This window comes from Molothrus ater, chromosome 14 (genome assembly GCF_012460135.2).
Source record: "Molothrus ater isolate BHLD 08-10-18 breed brown headed cowbird chromosome 14, BPBGC_Mater_1.1, whole genome shotgun sequence".
Classification (NCBI taxonomy): domain Eukaryota; kingdom Metazoa; phylum Chordata; class Aves; order Passeriformes; family Icteridae; genus Molothrus; species Molothrus ater.
This window is the reverse complement of record NC_050491.2, coordinates 213,203-229,876: the sequence shown is the minus strand read 5'-3', so window position 1 is coordinate 229,876 and position 16,674 is coordinate 213,203. Positions and strand designations below refer to the sequence as shown.

Sequence of the window (16,674 nt, the reverse complement as noted above, 5' to 3'; positions counted from 1 at the left end):
TGCAGATAGCCCCACAGAGGTGTGATTGCATAGAGCATGCCCTGGAACATGTGTTGGAGCACACACACATGCATGCACACAGGGGGGTGTGCCACCAAACATCTGGGGAGAGAAACTCTGGCCTCACTTTCCATTCCACAGTGTTGCATGGGCCCCTGCACTCATCTCTCACCCACTACTGCTCTAGGATCCATGCTGGCAGAGCCCCATGTCCCTTCCTTCCTTCTGGGCCATTCTGCCCCAGTGCAGGGACAGGAAGCGCTCTCTTGTCCCTTCCCAATGCATGGCTTTCTCTTTTGGGCTGTAGTGGACTGTGGGAGTGAGGGGGGCCTACTATGTGCACCCTACTATGGGGTTTGGACTTTTATGCTCCAGGATTCCCCATCTCCCACATGTGGCAAGGGTCTCTCATTAAAGCATCACTACCTGCCATGTCCTTATCCTTCCCCAGCTCAGGTGTATGGGACATTGTGGGACAGATCTGGGATCTGTATAATGGAGAGATCATCACGATGGGGAGACAGACACCAGGGCCAGGGGCTACCCCACCTTTGTGGGTTCTGTTTGCAATCTGGAGTTTCACAAAGGGATCCCCAGGACACCCCATGCCATGGCCACATCCAGCATTGAGGGTCCCTGTACCCAGCAACCCAGCCATGCCATGCCATGGGCCGACGGTCATACCTGGCAGCAGCTGGAGCTGCATGGAGGGGCAATGGTGTTTTGAATGGGTCATGGGGCACAGTTTCCTTGTGCCTGCAGTTATCCATATGCAAGGGCTTGCAAAGTAGCCCTATGAACTCACACTTATACACATGTGCATGCATTCACATGTGCACATCAGACATAGGACAAGTTCCCCCGTGCATGTGTTCATCTGCACGTGCAGTCAATCGCCACTAACACTTGTGTGCAGCAGCATGCAGCTGTGCCCTGTACACATGCACTCACACACATGGCATGTGTTCGACTATGTGAACATGCGTGCTCAGAGGTGTGTGCATGCATTCACTTATGTAAGAGTTCAGCTGCGCGTGCTCACATGTATGTGCACACATCCATCTGTGTGTACATGTTCACTTGTATGAACTGACATGCACGTGCCTGTATCCCATGCATAGCCATATGCTCACACACACGTTTCCGGCCACTCACCGACACGCTCCTATGCGCACGCACGTGTATACCCACTGTGCACGTGTGTACCCCACTGTGGGAGTGTGTACCCCACTGTGGGGGTGTGTATCCACTGTGGGGGTGTTTATCCACTATGGGGGTGCGTACCCACTCGCCTACACTCACACTGGCCCCGTGCACTTGTGCTCACCCTGGAGCATCCTCGGCCCCCCTCCCAACATCTGCGCACGCGGCGACCCTACGCCCCCCCCCCCCCCCCCCCCTCTCCCCCCCCCTCCCCCGCGCGTGCTCGCGCGCACCTGCGCTCCCACACCCACCTGCACGCGCATGCTCCGTCTGAGCACTGGCGACTGGCGCCGCCCAGCGGCCGCCGGCGCCCCTGCGCTGCCGCGGGGTGCCCGGCGCGAAGAGCAGTCCCCGGGGAAGGCACTGGGCACCACCCTGCCGTACCGCGGTGAATCGGGGCACCCCGGTGAATCGGGGCACCCCGGAACAGGCTCAGCAGCAGCAGCACGGCGACATCCCCCTGGGCACGGCCACCCCCCTCCCCGGGGCTGCCCCAAAAGCTCTGGCAGCTATGGCCTGAGATTGCCAGGGAAAACCCTGTATCCACTACCCAAGCGCCGTGACTCCTACATGCATCCCGGCGGAAGAGTCTAGGCACTGACCCTTGCCCCAACTCAGCCTAGGAGCACTGGGAGCAGAAGACACCCTGCCCATAGCTGCACTTCAGGTGTCCCCTGTGCCACGGTGGCATTCAGCTTCCGAGAGCTTGCCAAGCCTTGATTCATCCCAGATGGAGCAATTACCCTCTCCCTGCTCCAGTGCCACTTGTTGGGGCACAGGGACAAACCATGCAAGAGACAGCTGGAACAGAAGTGCAGCTCCTGCTGCTGCTTTACTGTTAGAGATACAATGGCATGCAGGCGCTGGCAGCTCCAGCACAGGGCCCTGTGCAGGGCTGCTGAACCCCACCACGAGAGCAGCACGGCCCCAGGGGGTGCAGTCTTTGGTCCTAGCAATGATCCTGGGGTGGTTGAGATGGAGGGAATGTTGAGGACCCCACTCCTGCCAGGCACCATCCCACAGTACAGCCAGGCAAGTGTGAAGTGTAGTGTTTAACAGGCTAAAGGGTAGCCCAGAGCAGGGGTAGCTGCTGGAGCTCACAGGCAGGCACGGATGCTGCCTGAACCCTGGGCCGGGTTGTCCAGCTATTGGGCCACACCAAAGCACTGCTGCCTACAAGTCTCCCCAAAACGTTTACCCCTCCTGCCCCAAGCTCCTGCTGGTTGCATTAAACCCCTGTGCAAAATCAGTATGAAGGCACCTGCTCATGCCATGGAGACAGGTGGACAGTGGCGGGGGTGACATCTAAGTGCTATTTGTGGCTGTTGCAGCAGAAAGGAGGGGACAGGTACCCCGTTTTGTCCTTAATGTGGTGTTTCCTCTATTAATCGCTCCTGGTGTTGAGCTAGAAGCTACAGGTGAGGGCTGGTTGAGGCTGGGTTGTCTCCATGCCCACAGCATTGGTGACAGAGAGTAGCGCAGGCCTCAGTGTATTTGTCCCAGCATCCATGCCCTGGCAGGGTACTATCCCAAGACTCAGGTACACAACACCTACTGGCACTCACCTCGGCCCCCTGTGGTCCCTCAGCCAGCAGGGAGTGGGTTAAGAACCTGCTGGCTGGGGCCATTGTTTCTGACACAATGAGGAGGAAGAGGATGCTGGGGCTGAAATTCCTTCAGCTCCCTCCCCACACACAGATGGACAGAGCTGGGCAAACAGGACAGCTGGTGAGCACGGTTTAACCCTTTCAGATGCTGCATGAATAGTAGCTGGGGGATGTTTAAGGCATGTGGTGCAGCACCAGATACAAGAGAGGCACTGGTGTCCAGGACAAGTTGGAGGGACCTCATGGGCACAGAAAGACCCATGAGAGTGGCGGTAGCATCCATCCATCTGGTCTTGCTGGGCCACAGACTGCTGAGTGGCCAGAGCCCATGACAGCTCTGTGGCACAACAACTCCTGTCAGAACCTGGACTGGCAACCCCCTCCCCTGCTTGGTAAATCAGAAAAATAAATAAAAGGCAGGGGCTGGAAAGATGAACAGACACAGGGAGAATCCACAAGGGGCTGGATCCTCTTTGGCAGCAATCTGGGATCACAGCCAGGATCCCGGAGGGAGACTGGGTAGGGGGCTAGCAGTCCTTGGAGGCCTGGCCAAGGCTCTCACGCAGGCACCTGAGCTGTTCCTTGCCCAGCTTGATCTTCTCTTCCAGCTCCCTCTGCTCAGCAATGAGGGCTGACTTCATCTTGACAAAGTGCTGGTAGTCCTGGAGGTGCTCGGGGGGCAGGTACCGTGCCACCATGGCACCCACTGCCTCCTCACGCCGCCCCACATGCTCCTTCAGCTCTTTGGCATCCTCCAGCTGTGCGACCAGCAGCCGCTGCTTCTCCCGCAGGGCCAGCTGTGGGAAAGACAGCTGGCATTGGCAAGGCATCCCGCAGCCCAAAACTTCATGGGTGAGGGTCCCCTCCCCCATGCCCACCTTGTCCTCAGCAGGGGCATGCGGCCCAAGGCTGCCCAGGGCAGTTTCCACCCGGGCCAGGCGACCCGAGAGGGAGAGCAGGAGATTGACCACCTTGTCCAGGTCACCCACGAAGAGGCGGTACTTGTCAAACTCCCCTGGGGTGCAGAGGGCTTGCAGGCGAGCAGCCACATCTTCACCTAGTGCCCCATTGGCACTAATGTCCTCCTGCAGCCCCCGTTGTGCCTCCTGCAGCACCACCAGCTTGCGGCTCAGACTCTCGATCAGCTGCAGCTGCCGGAGCAAAGGGGTCAGGGGGAACTGGGGCCACTCCCCATGGGATCAGGGGACTGGCACGGAAGTGTGGGGGTGCTGTGCTGGGGCCGACAGTACACAAGAACCTTGTTGTACCCCAGGTTCCCATGAGCTACTGGCAATTGCCAGTCCCCACAAGAATCTCTCAATGTCTCATGTGCACCTAATGGATGCCCCCGTCCCTGTGGGTATCTGGGAACATCCCAGCCCCTGCAAACATCAAGCATCTGTAGATGCCACTGGTCCCCACAAGAATTTGGTGAGACTCCCAGGTCCTGCAAGCACCTGACAATGCCCCTGGTCCTTGCAGACATCTGGCAATGCCCCAGGCCCATGTGAGTATATGGTAATGTTCCTGGCACCCACAAGTGCCCAGCAATTACCCCAATGCCCATGAGTGCCTGGTGATGTCCCCAGCTCCCAGGAACAACCAGTGATGCCTCAGTCCCCGTGGGCATCCAGAAATGCACCCAATCTCCATGAGCACCTGGCCAGGACAGTGGGGAACCACAAGGGAATTGTCCCCAGCAGTGTCTTGTACCTTCTTTTCCACCAGCTCATGGTCCACCTCCTCCTCCTCATCCTCCGAGCTCCCCTCCACTACCTCCGGCAGTGCCTTTACCTTGTTGAGTGGCTCAGTTTTGCCCACTGCAACACCAAAGTGCACTGGGAAGGAACTGGAGCTGGCAGCACTCTTGGGAGGCAGCGAGATGGGCTCAAAACCTTGCCTGGGAGACAGAGATACAGCGATAAGCACTGGGGGGGTGTCAGCCTGCCCTTGGTATGGGGCCCGGTGCTGTGACAGCCCTACCTGTCCTGTGCCAGGGCCTCCAGGTGCCAGTCCTGCTGGAGACACTTCCGCCAGGCCTGTCGCTCCCCTACCACCAGCAGCTCACCCATCACCTCACTGGCAGTGCCAGGGGAAGCCAAGGGGGCCAGGACACTGGCCAGGGAATGGTCCCTGACAGCCACGTCCCACAGTCGTTCCTCCGAGTCCATGCAGCGGGGCTGGGGCCAGCTGCCCTGGCAGCTCACCCCCTCCACTGCCCCGGAACTGGGCTTAAGTGCCTCCGGCAGGGCAGGGCCAGAGCCACAATGCAGGGACAGGGAGCACTCACCCACCCCACGGGGACTGGCACAGCCCTGCTCCTGGTTCTGGATGAGCCTTTGGGGCTGCTCCTCCATCTCCCCGGACCGCTTCATCTTTGTCCGCTTCTCCCCGGCTCCTGACACCCTGTCAACACCCACCCAGGGCATGTCAGCTCCCCTGCCCACCCGTGGGGGCAGGGACACTCAGGGCTATGGCCATGCCAGGGAAAGAGGTCGGGGACAGGGACACTCCACAACACAAAAAAACCCCACACGGTGCTCTAAGGATTAGGATGCTCTGATACAAGGGTACAAGAGCCCACCCCCATGCCATGGCACCACTTGCCTGCAAATTTCAGCGTTGGCAGCATCAGGCCCAGGAGTCCTGCGGAGTGATCTGGGGGCCTCAGGTCGGGGCCAGGCACCTGACGGAGCAGGGGGGCAAGCAGTGTGCCCCCAGGACTGGCCTTTCTGCTCCCCGGTGAGGCTCTGTGACCGCTCCCTCACTGCCTCAGCAATGCTGCGGATTGGCATTGGGGCAGCAGAGAAGGCAGAGCCATGCCCAGCACCATCTGGTGGGTGCTGAGATGCCCGACGCTGTCTGTACTTCTCCCAGTTGGGCGGAGGTGGGCGGGGAGGTGGGGGGCCCTTCTTTTTGGGGATGCTGGGAGGGTCCAGCTTGGCACGGAAAAGGTCCTTCTGGTCACAGCCCCAGGGACTGGAAGGTTCCAGGTTGAGATGGCTCTCAGAGAAGGCTCTGCCCCTTAGTGGGCGGTGCACCGGATCCGGGGGGCTCTCAGGGTTGTGGGCCAGGTGATCACTATCCCACAAGAGGTCATGCGTGGATATGGCCCGGTAGCAGGGTGGCCACTCTGGCTCGGTGCTCTCAAGGCAGGTGTGGAATGGGCCAAGCCTTGGGAAACCAGGTGGGTAGCTGGAGAGCTCACTAGGAAGAGAAGGAGGCACCCGTCCTCCCATACACAGTCACCCATCTGGCAGTTCAGGCCCATTTCATGCCCTGCCTCATTTATCCCAGCTAGTCATCCAGTCACACTGGTGGGAGAAGCCCAGGCATATCTGCTGGGCACAGTTCCCCAGAGATGGCCCCAGAACCCTGGGGAAGGGTAAGGAGGGACCACCTTTGCTGTGGACACCTCCTCACACACCCTTGCCCTGTGTGCCTCCTTCTGCCTCAAAGGGCACCAGCCAAGGATGGCCAAGGAAGTATGGGAGGCACTCTCGACATCCCCAGTCAAAATCATGGCAGTCCCCACATCCCCCAGCACAGGTCCCCACTGAGTGGCACACACATCCCAGCACCGTGGCATTTGGCATGGGCTCACCTGATGGACTGGCTGACTTTCCTGGTGATTGCAGGTGGTTCCCACTCATCCTGAGGAAATTCCTGTGTGAGGGGGAAGGCAGTGTGAAATCCATCGCCCAGCACCTCTGTCCCATCCCCATTCAGGTGCAGAAGACTTGAAGGCAGTCTGCAGGGCGAATGGGGGAACAGTACCCCACACCCCAACCCAGGGTCATAGTCCAGGGGTGCAAGGGAGTGTCAGTGCTGCTCCCCAGCACAGTCCCACAGGGCATTACTCACTGGGACGAAAGCTCTCCGGGGGGGCCAAGCATCACTCTCCTCTCGCCCAGGACGGGTAGCTGGGTAGCAGCAGTCAGGGCAGCGCACCCAGGACACAGGATGACAGCGGCATGTGTGGCCACGGGGCCGTGGTGGTGGGCACAGGTCCCCTCCACAGTAGCGGCAGGGCTCAGGGCGCAGGGGAACCCCATAGGAGTAGGAGAAGCCCCGCAGGTAATCCAGCTCCCCTGGCCTCCCCAATGGCTTGTAACAGTGGGGCTGCTCCCGGCAGCACTCAGCATAGGGGCCAGAAGAGCCAGGGCGGCTGGGTGAGGGTGGGCTGTAGGGCTGGTCCACAGAGAGGCGGCGGACATCCCGGTGCTCAGGGCCAGGGGGCTGGAAGGTGCTGGGATCACCTGCTGGCGACTTGCTGTGCCGGGGTGGTGCCAGTCGGCTGCTCTCCTCAAAGAACCGGCGGCGGTCGGCAAAGGGCAGCAGGACTGCTTCGTCGCTGCCTCGTGGTGGGGAGCTGCAGGCCGCCGGGCCCTGGCTGTAGCCCTCCAGTTCACTATGGCTGGGCGAGTGTTGTGGCTGCAGCTTGTTTTCCGGGGACCAGCGCCAGCGGCCCCTGGCTGTTGGCACCACCCGCTCAGGGGACAAGGGCCCTTTAGGGGCTGGGTCAGGGGTGGGGATGCCCCGATCTGCAGAGCGGCCAGAGTTCCTGCTCTCCTCACTCAGTGCGGGGCTGAGACACTCAGGCGGGGCAGGTTGTCGCTCTGCCAGTACACTGCCCTCTGGGGGCTCCTCAGTTTCCTCCACTGGCTCCTCACCAGGCGGAGGTGCACCAGGACCCCCCCGGCTCTTCTGCAGCTGGGCTCTGCGCCGCTGGATCTCGTTGCGCAGGCTGGTGGCAAAGCGGTCGCTGCGGCGGCGCATCTGAGCAGAGCGGTGGGGAGGACCCCCAGCCCGCCGGGCCCCTCCCTGGCTCTCCTCCTCCACTGGCCCCTCAGTGCTAAGTACTGGGCTAGTCCCCTGGCCATCTGGCCCGCAGGCTTGCTGCAGCTCAGGGCAGCAGCGGCAGGGTGGTGGGCGGCAGCAAGGCTCTGGGCAGTGTGGGGGATCCTGGGCAGCCCCTGTGGTTCCCCCTTGGCTGCCCTCAGGATGCAGCGGGGACAAGGTCCAGTGTTGCCCACTGGGGGCTGGAGAGGCTCGCCCGCTGTTGGTGCCCAGCTGGAGAGAGCGGAACTGGGAGGCCAGCAGTTGCTCGGGAGCACTGTGACGGTGCGACATGTGGCCCTTGAGAGGGGACAACAATGGGTTGTCACCTGCTGTTGTGGCATCAGGCACTTGGTGCATGCTGTCATCCACGTATGGCTGGTTGTCAGACTCCATGCTCTCCCCCAGGAGTGGCTCAGCTGGGCAGCGGTCCGGGTGGGAGCTCAGCATGTAATACTGGTCAGCAGAGAAACAGTCCTTTGTGGGGTATGGTGCCACTTTCCTCCTGCCCACTACTTCTGCCTCCCCATCCCGCTGGCAGAGGAAGGTGTCAGAGATCCACCGGCCCTTGGCATGCAGCATATCCGCTGACACTGAGGCCTGGCACCTGTCCCCTCTGCCAGCTGGGGCTGCACGCAGGCTGTCCCTCCTGACAGGGGGCCGGGGGGGCACTGGTGCCCGCCAGGCCTCAGGGTGCCAGCTGGCAGATGGCTCAGCCCCTGTGGTCAGGTAGCGCCTGTCAGGGGCTTTGCAGGGGCCTTGGAGGCTGGAATCAATGGACACTGCCTCTTCAGGACGGAGAGAGAGGGCGCAGTCAGAGGCAATGGAGCTGGCAGAGAAGGAGCTGTAGGCAGAGTCCCGCTTGCTGTGGTACATGCCCTGGTCAACGGGTGAGGGGTCTCCTTCATAGCAGGCCTGGCTGGGATGGTCCAGGCTCTCCATGCTCCCGATGGAGCTGCTCCGGTCAGTGCTGCAGTGCCAGGACAGTGGGTTCCACTGCAGGGACAGCTTGCTGCTGCCTAGCCCCACGGCAGTGTTACAGGTACCTGCTGCCCCTCATCCAGCTCCACAGAGATTCTAAGGAGCCCATCCCCCCACATACACCCTCCCTGGGACAACGGAGCACAGGGCAGCACTACCCCAGCCTGCCCTTCACCCCTGGGTTGGGGCCACCACCAAGGTTGCCTGGCACTGGCAAGGGGAACAGGCACAGGGAACACAGGGTGTGTGTGTGACTCCAGCCACTCGAGACCTCCCAGCTCTGGCAGCCGGGGCAGTGGGACTAAGCAGCTCCTGGCTGTCTCCAGCAGAGCCACCGCCCCTTCCTGCCGGGAGACGGGAATTAACAGCCAGGGGAAAGGGTAGCGCAGAATGAGGAGGGATGCCCGAAACTAGCGTGGGACCCCCTATGCCACCCCCACTGCCACAACCCAAGGGGTGTCCTGTCTGCCCTCTCCCTTTGCACAGTCTCATAACTGCCCCCAGGGTCTCACCTGACATCACACCCCGAAGGCCAGGAGAGGCTGAAGGCATCAGCCGGGCAGTGCATGGTGGGGACGTCTGGGCGGCTTTCGGCAAGTTTGGCCACATGCCAGGAATGGGGCCGGAAGACGGGCACGCTCCTCCTGCCAAGAGCAACAGCGGGAAAGGACAAGAATGGGGAGGAAGCCAGGCCAAGGAACCGGGGCTGAAGTCACTTCCTACGGGGTTTCCTGTCTCCCCCAGGCCAGTGCCCGCCCAAAGGGGATGGCAGCAAGGAGGGTCCAGTCCTGCAAGCACCCGGCACTGGGCAAGGGGATCTCACAGCTCACCCAGCTGGCCAGGGCTCCCCAGACTGCAGCATCCCTGTTGCCACATTAACAGGAGACCTAGGACACAGCCCCTGCATAGCCCATAGGCAATGACCTGAGCAAGGCAAGCATCTCTGCTGGGTCTGGATTAGCTCCACCAAGGGACACTGGGGCCACATCTGTCTCCACCGCAAGCCTGACCTTCCCCCTTGTTCTTTTGTCCCTCAGTACCTGCAGCAAGCACCAGCCACATCATGTCTTTGGGAAGGGTCCTGTGCTGGTCTCTGTCCCACCCCTCACAGCATCCACAGGAGTCTCCAGCCCACCCAACAAATGCCACTGCACAGACATGGTCAGAAGCTACCTCCTGTACCTCCCAACTGCCAAGCGCTGCCACATCTACTGACTGGATAAGAGCAGCAAGCTGTGAGGTCAGCACAGGGACTTCCCAGAACCCCCAAACTCACCATGGATGATGCTGAACCCCAGCACAATCCCGTGGGACCCCTGCCCCTTGGGCAGTGCCCTTGCGCCGTCCCTGCCCCTGAGTGCTGCTGGAGCTGGAGTCAGTCAGGATGCAGCCAGGGAATGGATGCAGTTGGAGGAGCTAGGGGGGGAAGGGACGGCAAGGCCCAGCCCTGCCTCTCCTTCCTTTCCCAGGCAAGCAGGCAGGCAGGAGGCAGGCAAGCCGGCAGGAAGGGAGAGGAGCGGCCACGCTTGAGGATACCGCCCAGTGAGGGGGTGGTGAGCCCAATGCACTGCCCTGGCTCTGCTGGATGTGGAACCCCCACTTAGGGGGAGTGCTGACAGCAGCAAAGGGGCTGCTCCCCACCCTGTCCCAGAAAGGGGCACCTCCAAGCTGGAGAGAAGGGCACCTCCAGGTTCCTGCCAGTCCCCCAGGCATGTAAAGCCCCACTGGCCCTCCCTGTGTCCCTTCCACAGCACTGCCAACCTGCGAACAACCATCTTCAGAGTGCGGTAGGAGCCCTTGATGAGGATGAGGGCCTCCTGGCGGGATCCGTACAGTGGCGTCCCACTGATGTTCACCAGCTCATCACCTGGCTGCAGCCGGCGGGACAGTGCAGCCTTGCCCCCATCCTCCACCTGGGTGACAGAGAGGGGCATCAAGGGGGGCACAGCCCCCAGAATATCCCAGGGGATGTTCCATGGCCGCCGCGTGTCAGGGGAGAAAGAGGCTTCGGAGAAGGTACCTGAGCCCCAGGCACCACAGAGGGATCTGTGGGGTCAGTCTCTCCCCCTTCTCTGGTCACATGAATTTCTGAGCAAGGGCATCAAGGAGGGGAGAGAAAGAAAAATGTCACATCCCAGCAGATTCCCTCGCAGGCAGCACAAGGGCCCTTTGTCCAGCATGGATGCCAGCCCGCTGCTGCTGCTTCCAACCCCACCCCAGCCTGTCTAGGCACCCGTGGTGATTTTGATGCCCATAGGATGCCATCCTACCCTATGTGCACATAGGAGACAATAGTAGGGGAAGTGCTGAGTCCTGGCACATGCTTACCCTCCCTGACACCCATGGCCAAAATGAACCTGGCACCCTGTATTGCTGTGCTTAGAGGAAGTACAGCCATGGTGCTTCCAGCACGAGATCCTGGCCCATGCCCTCTGCCCTAGCTGGTAGGTGCAGTCCTGGCAGCCCTGGGACAAGCAGTGCCTGGCTGGGCTAGGCAGCATCCATTGCCAGCAATGATCTCTGCCCATCCTGCCACTGCAATGGCCAGGGACTGCCAACTCCATACCACAGGGCTGGCAAGCGACTGGAGCTGCTTCTCCATGGTGGCAGTAGCACAGGGCATGCAGGTGCATGGGGCACGACCTGGGGTGCCCCATGCCCAGTGTGGATGTGGCAAGACCCTATAGCCACCTGCAGGGCAGAGCTAACCTGGCCCCATGCTGGGGCTCCTGCACCCACCCTGCCCATGGGCTCTTCACCCTGCCCAGTTGCTCCCAGGCCTGGCCAGGGAATGAGCTCTGCTCACAGTGCCTGCAGGACCAGTTTGGGCAGCAGCCAGACCTCAGTGCCAGGGAGCACACATGGCTTCCTAGCAGGTCAGTCATTGTGCATGTGCCCCTGGGCACCACTTTCCAGCCCTAATGGTGGGGAGGGCTCAGGGGGCATTCCACTACCCCTGGACAAAATGTCACCTTAGGAGGGAGAAAGGCAGGGGCAGCCAAGCCTCCTGCCCAGTGCACCACTGCCCCATGGCACAGCTGTGCGCAGAACCAACAGCTCTCCCATTTTTCCAAGGATCTTAGCACTGCAATGCCATACCCAGCCTGGGCACAGCCAATGTGCCTGCCTGTGCAGGCAGGCTGCCCTCCTACCCAGATGTCAGCCATGGGGCTGCCTTCCTGGCAGGGGACCCTGACTGACTGTGAAGGCTCCCAGTCCTACCATGCAGTCAGTGGAGCACTTGGGTGCTTGCCATGCTGCTGCCCACCAACAGGCACCAGCAGAGCGAGCAAGGCAGGCTGCACCTTCACCTCAGTCCTCTGTCCAGACATGTGCCCACCAGTCCTGCCTGCCACCGCCATGGGGATGAGTCAGAGATGAAAGGTGTCCCCACTTGCTGCAGGACACCACCAGGTCTGCACCCATGTCTAGACCATCACATGCACTAGGATGGACAGGCTCAGCCCTGGCATCACTCACGAGGAGCTAAATTTGGCACAAACAGCCCCTTGTTCTGCCTTTGCCACCAGTGAACTCAGCACTGGCAACCAAACACCACTGCCTGCTGCCCTGCCTGGCTGAGCCAGCTCAGGACACTTCCCAACACCATCCCTGGAGTTCACTCTGGGCCCTGATGGTGGGCACCAGATGGCTCACGGGAATGTCTGCCTGTCTCAGGAGAAACTTGTCTTAGGACTCACAACCAGAACAGTGCCAGAGCTGTACTCACCCTGCGCCACACCATTCTCCCTCCTTGCCCCTGACGTGCTCAGGGAAGCCTGTGCCGAAGGGCGTTTGCAGCCCCATGGAAGGCTTAAGATCGCATGTGAGCACCGCCGTGGGACTCTGCCACAGAAAGGGATCCTGCCCGGAGTGGGCTCAGAGGCCAAACTCAGTCATCGTGTGCGGGGACGCCCTTCCTCTTTCCGGCCCGCACCCCCCACGCCGCCCCCTCTCCGCACACACCTCGGCCGGCCGCAGCGGCGGAGCGGTGACCCCGGGGGACCCTCCCCTGAATGCACAAAGCGCTGGAACAAGCCCCTTTTGTCTAGCGAGCACACGCGGTGGCGGCGTGTCCGTGGGAGCGCGGGGGCCGATACCCCGCGGCCCGCAAGCCAATCCCCTTCTCAAAAGTGGTGAGTGAGGAACATCCCCTCCTCCGGCAACCGGCGGACCCACGGGGGACCCATCACCCCGAAGGCCAGCAGCGAGTGGGGACGCGGGCAGTTACTCCTTCGGCGCCCGGCTCCCCACCCGCCGGCGGTGCCACCTCAGGGCGCAGGGCTGGGACCGGAGCCACTTTTCCAGCTCCCCCAGCCAGACCGCGCTGGCCGCGTCCCGCCGAGGGCGTGGAACGGCCCGGGGGCGCAGTCGGCCCGGCTCGAGGCACGGAGCAGCCCCGGGGCCGCCAACCCGGCCCGCCGCACCCCGGCTCAGCAGGACGGCGACACCGGGCGGGCAGGCGGCCAAATCGTCCGGCGACAGGGCCCCGTCCGGGCTCCCCGGAGGGGTGGCTATTGGAGTTCCCCTGGCCGCTGCTCTGCTCCTTGCGGGTCTCCCCGCGGAGCGATGCGCTGGCGGGGGCCGCAGGAATCGGTGACCCTCTGTGTGGCGAGACGTCGGGGCCGCAGGGGTCACCCTCACCATCTGCTCCCGACTGCGGCCAGGCTCCGCTCGGCATCGCACCCCGGCGCCAACTCCGTCCCGGGCACGGTCCTGCCCCTGCGTTCCAAGGGTGCCGGGGCATGACGGGACGGACTATGGTTCCCCCACCGTGGCACTAAACGTCCCCGCAGAGTCTGGTGCCCGGAACGCCCGTGGGCGCGGCACCGACGGATGGGCACACAAGGGGCTGACCTCCCCCAGCTACAGCCCGCGGGACGGGACAGGGAAAGACGTGAGGGAGAATGTGGGGGCCGCCCCCGACGCCAGCCCAACGGATGTGCCAGAGGAATTTCTTCCTGCCGCCGAGTCCGGGCTGTCCCTCCGCCCCTCTCGCTCTCACTCTTCACTGCGACTCTAAGTGGAGGGCCGCGGAGATCGTAGGTGCGAGTGGCCGTCCCCGTCCCGCCGCGCCAGGACACAAGACCCCGCGGCCGGGGCTCCCCGCACCCCCGACGCCGCCACGCCCCGGGTGTCCTCCCATCTCCCGCGCCCCGCCACGGGCGGGAGGCCCCTTGCGGGGGGATGTCGCGGAGCCCACGCGGGGCTCTGCCGGCGATTCCTACCTTGGAGACGATGAGGGGCTCGCCGTGCTCTAGCCCGCCGCGCAGCGTGAAGCCCCAGGGCGCGCCCCCCTGCAGCTGCACATGCACGTACTGGGGGGCGCCGGACCGGCCCTCTGCCCGCTCCATGGCGGCTACAGCTACAGTCCCATCCCGGCCTGGCCCCGAACTGTGGAGGAAATTACACCCCCGCCCGCCCGGGCTGAGCGGCGCGGGGCGAGTGCGGGGCGGGGCCGCTCCGCACCGGGACTGCTCCGCCGCCGCCAATGAGGCGCGGGGGGACGGCGGCGGACAGCTCGGCACGGCACAACACGGCACGACTCAGCACAGCTCATGGCATGGCTCTGCACACACTAGCACAGCACAGCACCTTTCTACTCAGTACCTTGGCATGCCATCCTTTAGCCCAGGGACCTGAAGTGAGCTGTTTGGCTCATCTTGGTACAGCCCAGCCGGGGTATTTCAATTCAGTCCAGCTCAACCCAGCATGGCATGATATAGAAGGCTGGCAGACCTCAGTGCAGCACGATACATCACAGCTCAGCTCAACGTGGGATGGCAGGGGGGCCAGCATGGGTTAACTGACCTAGCATGGCTCAGCCTGGCATGCCTCGGTGCAGTTCAGCTGGGTTGGCACATTCCGGCTTGTCTCAGCTCAGTTCAACATGACACAGGGCTGGCAAAGTTAAGTTTGGTACAGCACAGAACAAGCACGGGCCTCATCTAGCTTAGCTCCACTTGACCTGGCCCAATTTTGTTTGGGGCAGTTCAGCTTGGTTGACTTGGACAAGCACGGCTGGCAGAGTTCAGCTCAGCAGAGCCTGGCCTGGCTTGACTTAGCTTGACCATGCACAGGTTCAGCTCAAAATGACCCAGTTGGCTTCAGCACAATATGGTGCCACTGGGAACACACACCAGTAGGGACTGTGCTCAGCACAGTTTAGCCTGGCACGGTGGCAGTTCAACAGCACTCAGGTGGGTACGAGGCGGTGGCAGTAGGGTGATGCAGTCCCCCTGGCTCCCCACCATGTAGTCACACTGGCGCCCCAAGCTCCACTGCCTGCAGGCCAGCACATGCTGCTGGCTTCTGTCTGACCTACCCATGCCAGCCCCCACCCTGTCCATATCCTGCCGGGCACCTTAGGGCATACCTGGCAGTTTGGCCGTTCTTCAACTTTGTCTTTTCCTGCTACACCCAGGAGAGGCAGCTGTACTACCTGGGGGAAATTGAGGCAGGGGGAAGAGCCGGCAATAGCAGCCAGGGATGGTGGGAGTGGATCGGCATGGATTCCCGAGGGAACCCAAGAGTCCTGCTCCTCCCTTCCCGCCTGGGGCCATGAGTCTTACTCATCTCCTTCCCAGACAACCGGCCTGGAAAGCTCTGCTCTGCAAGCAGCGCCTGCAGCCCTGCTTGCCCGCCATGGCCTGGGAGGGTGAGCTTGCAGTGCCAGGCTGGTTCATTCAGTGCTGGAAGGGTCTCAAGTTTTTCTTGGTAGTCCCTGTCCCCAAGCACCTGTCTTGAACTCTGCCTGCTCCCTGTGCAGCCCAGCTGCAGCCAGACCAGTACAGCCAGAGTGTCACAGGGCACAGGGTGGAGTGGTACCTGGCCCATTTGTAGTGCTAGAGCCCACCCAGGAGAGAGTCATAGCTCCCCCCCATACAGCCTTGACATGTCCACCACTGACATGTCCACCACCCCGACCCCACCTGCCCTGCCACCTGCCCACAATGCCCCAAATCATGACTGGCTGCTGCCATGCCCAGACTTCCCAATGTTCACTGGCTCGTCTGCCCCTTGTGCGCTTTCCCAAATGAATAACAAGGGCTGCCTGGCCAGGCAAGAGGGCTCTTGTGCCCTGGCTCTTCACAAGGCCCCATAGCACATTTAGCACCACACACACCCCTACACAGCCCTCCCAAGCCCTTAGCACTGTGCCCAGCTGGCACCAAGAAGAGTGGGCAGCAGACACCAGTACAATCCCTCCAGCTCTCCCCATGTCCCTGTGCCCGCACCAGTGATTCCCAACCAGTGTGCTCACTCCCTGGCCACTTCCATCCCAGCAGGAGAGCAACAGTGTACTGTGGGTCAGGGCACAGCACCAGGGTCTCTGGAGGTGGGACTGGCTGCAGCTGCCCACACCACACCGTAGTGTGCTGTAGTAAACCCCATAGATTTAGGAAAAGCACCATGGAGGATATGAACAATAGGAATGCTGAAACAGCAAAAGAAAATTCCTGTTTTCCTGTCCTACACCCCTTAACCTATCTCTGTAACCCTATAAGGCAATGTCATGTTAACCCCTTACCCATTGGTCAAGCTTAGATCCTTTCCAACCCTATAAAAGAAGCATACTGTACCCCATTAGGGGAGAAAGAAGAAGAGCAGAGACCCTTCACGGACCTCCCCAAATAAAGCCATCTTCGTGGAACAGCCTGCGCCTTCTCCTTCTCCTCTCTCTCCGTCTGCTGCAGCCTCAAGCCCGGGGCACCACTACCTAGCAAGCAGAGCTGAAATCCTAAGAGCTTGCAATCACTATAGAGCTGATAATCACCATGCTTGCTAGATAGTAGCCCTGCGGCCTTGGCATGAGTGAGCTAGCTTCGGGCACCCAGTCCCTACCCAGGGACTGAGCTCCTGAGCCCTAGTGCTCTGCTTTATGATAAGGCCAAATAAGAGGCTTTATTAGTGTGCCCAGAGGGTCTTTCCCAGGCAAGCACTGTCCCCATTACGGAAAGTGACTTGAATGGCCCATGCCAGCGAGAGGGTGAGCATCATGCTCACCTCTCAGCTTTGAGCAGGTGCTGGCAGAAAGACCTGG

The 16,674-nt window shown here is 61.5% G+C and overlaps 1 protein-coding gene across 1 annotated transcript; it reads right to left on the bottom strand.

The window, feature by feature from the left end:
• Window positions 1-2,005: 2,005 nt before the first annotated feature.
• Window positions 2,006-13,990, bottom strand: SHROOM4 (shroom family member 4). The gene is made up of 10 exons (XM_036402399.1): window positions 13,859-13,990; window positions 10,392-10,543; window positions 9,143-9,274; window positions 6,675-8,619; window positions 6,415-6,476; window positions 5,418-6,017; window positions 4,794-5,216; window positions 4,524-4,710; window positions 3,689-3,961; window positions 2,006-3,607 (listed from the first exon to the last, which is right to left on the bottom strand). Exons 1-10 carry the CDS (start codon window positions 13,982-13,984, stop codon window positions 3,338-3,340), a joined length of 4,170 nt encoding a protein of 1,389 aa, XP_036258292.1. The 5' UTR covers window positions 13,985-13,990; the 3' UTR covers window positions 2,006-3,337.
• Window positions 13,991-16,674: the final 2,684 nt, after the last annotated feature.

Bases quoted from the DNA above. Each gene is read 5' to 3' on its own strand.
- SHROOM4 (XM_036402399.1), bottom strand. From the start codon at position 13,984: ATGGAGCGGGCAGAGGGCCGGTCCGGCGCCCCCCAGTACGTGCATGTG. The intron at 9,275-10,391 runs GTTGGCAGTGCT...TGCTCTTGGCAG, and splicing joins CTGAAGATGGTTGTTCGCAG to GAGGAGCGTGCCCGTCTTCC. The intron at 3,608-3,688 runs GTGGGCATGGGG...TCTTTCCCACAG, and splicing joins ATGCCCCTGCTGAGGACAAG to CTGGCCCTGCGGGAGAAGCA.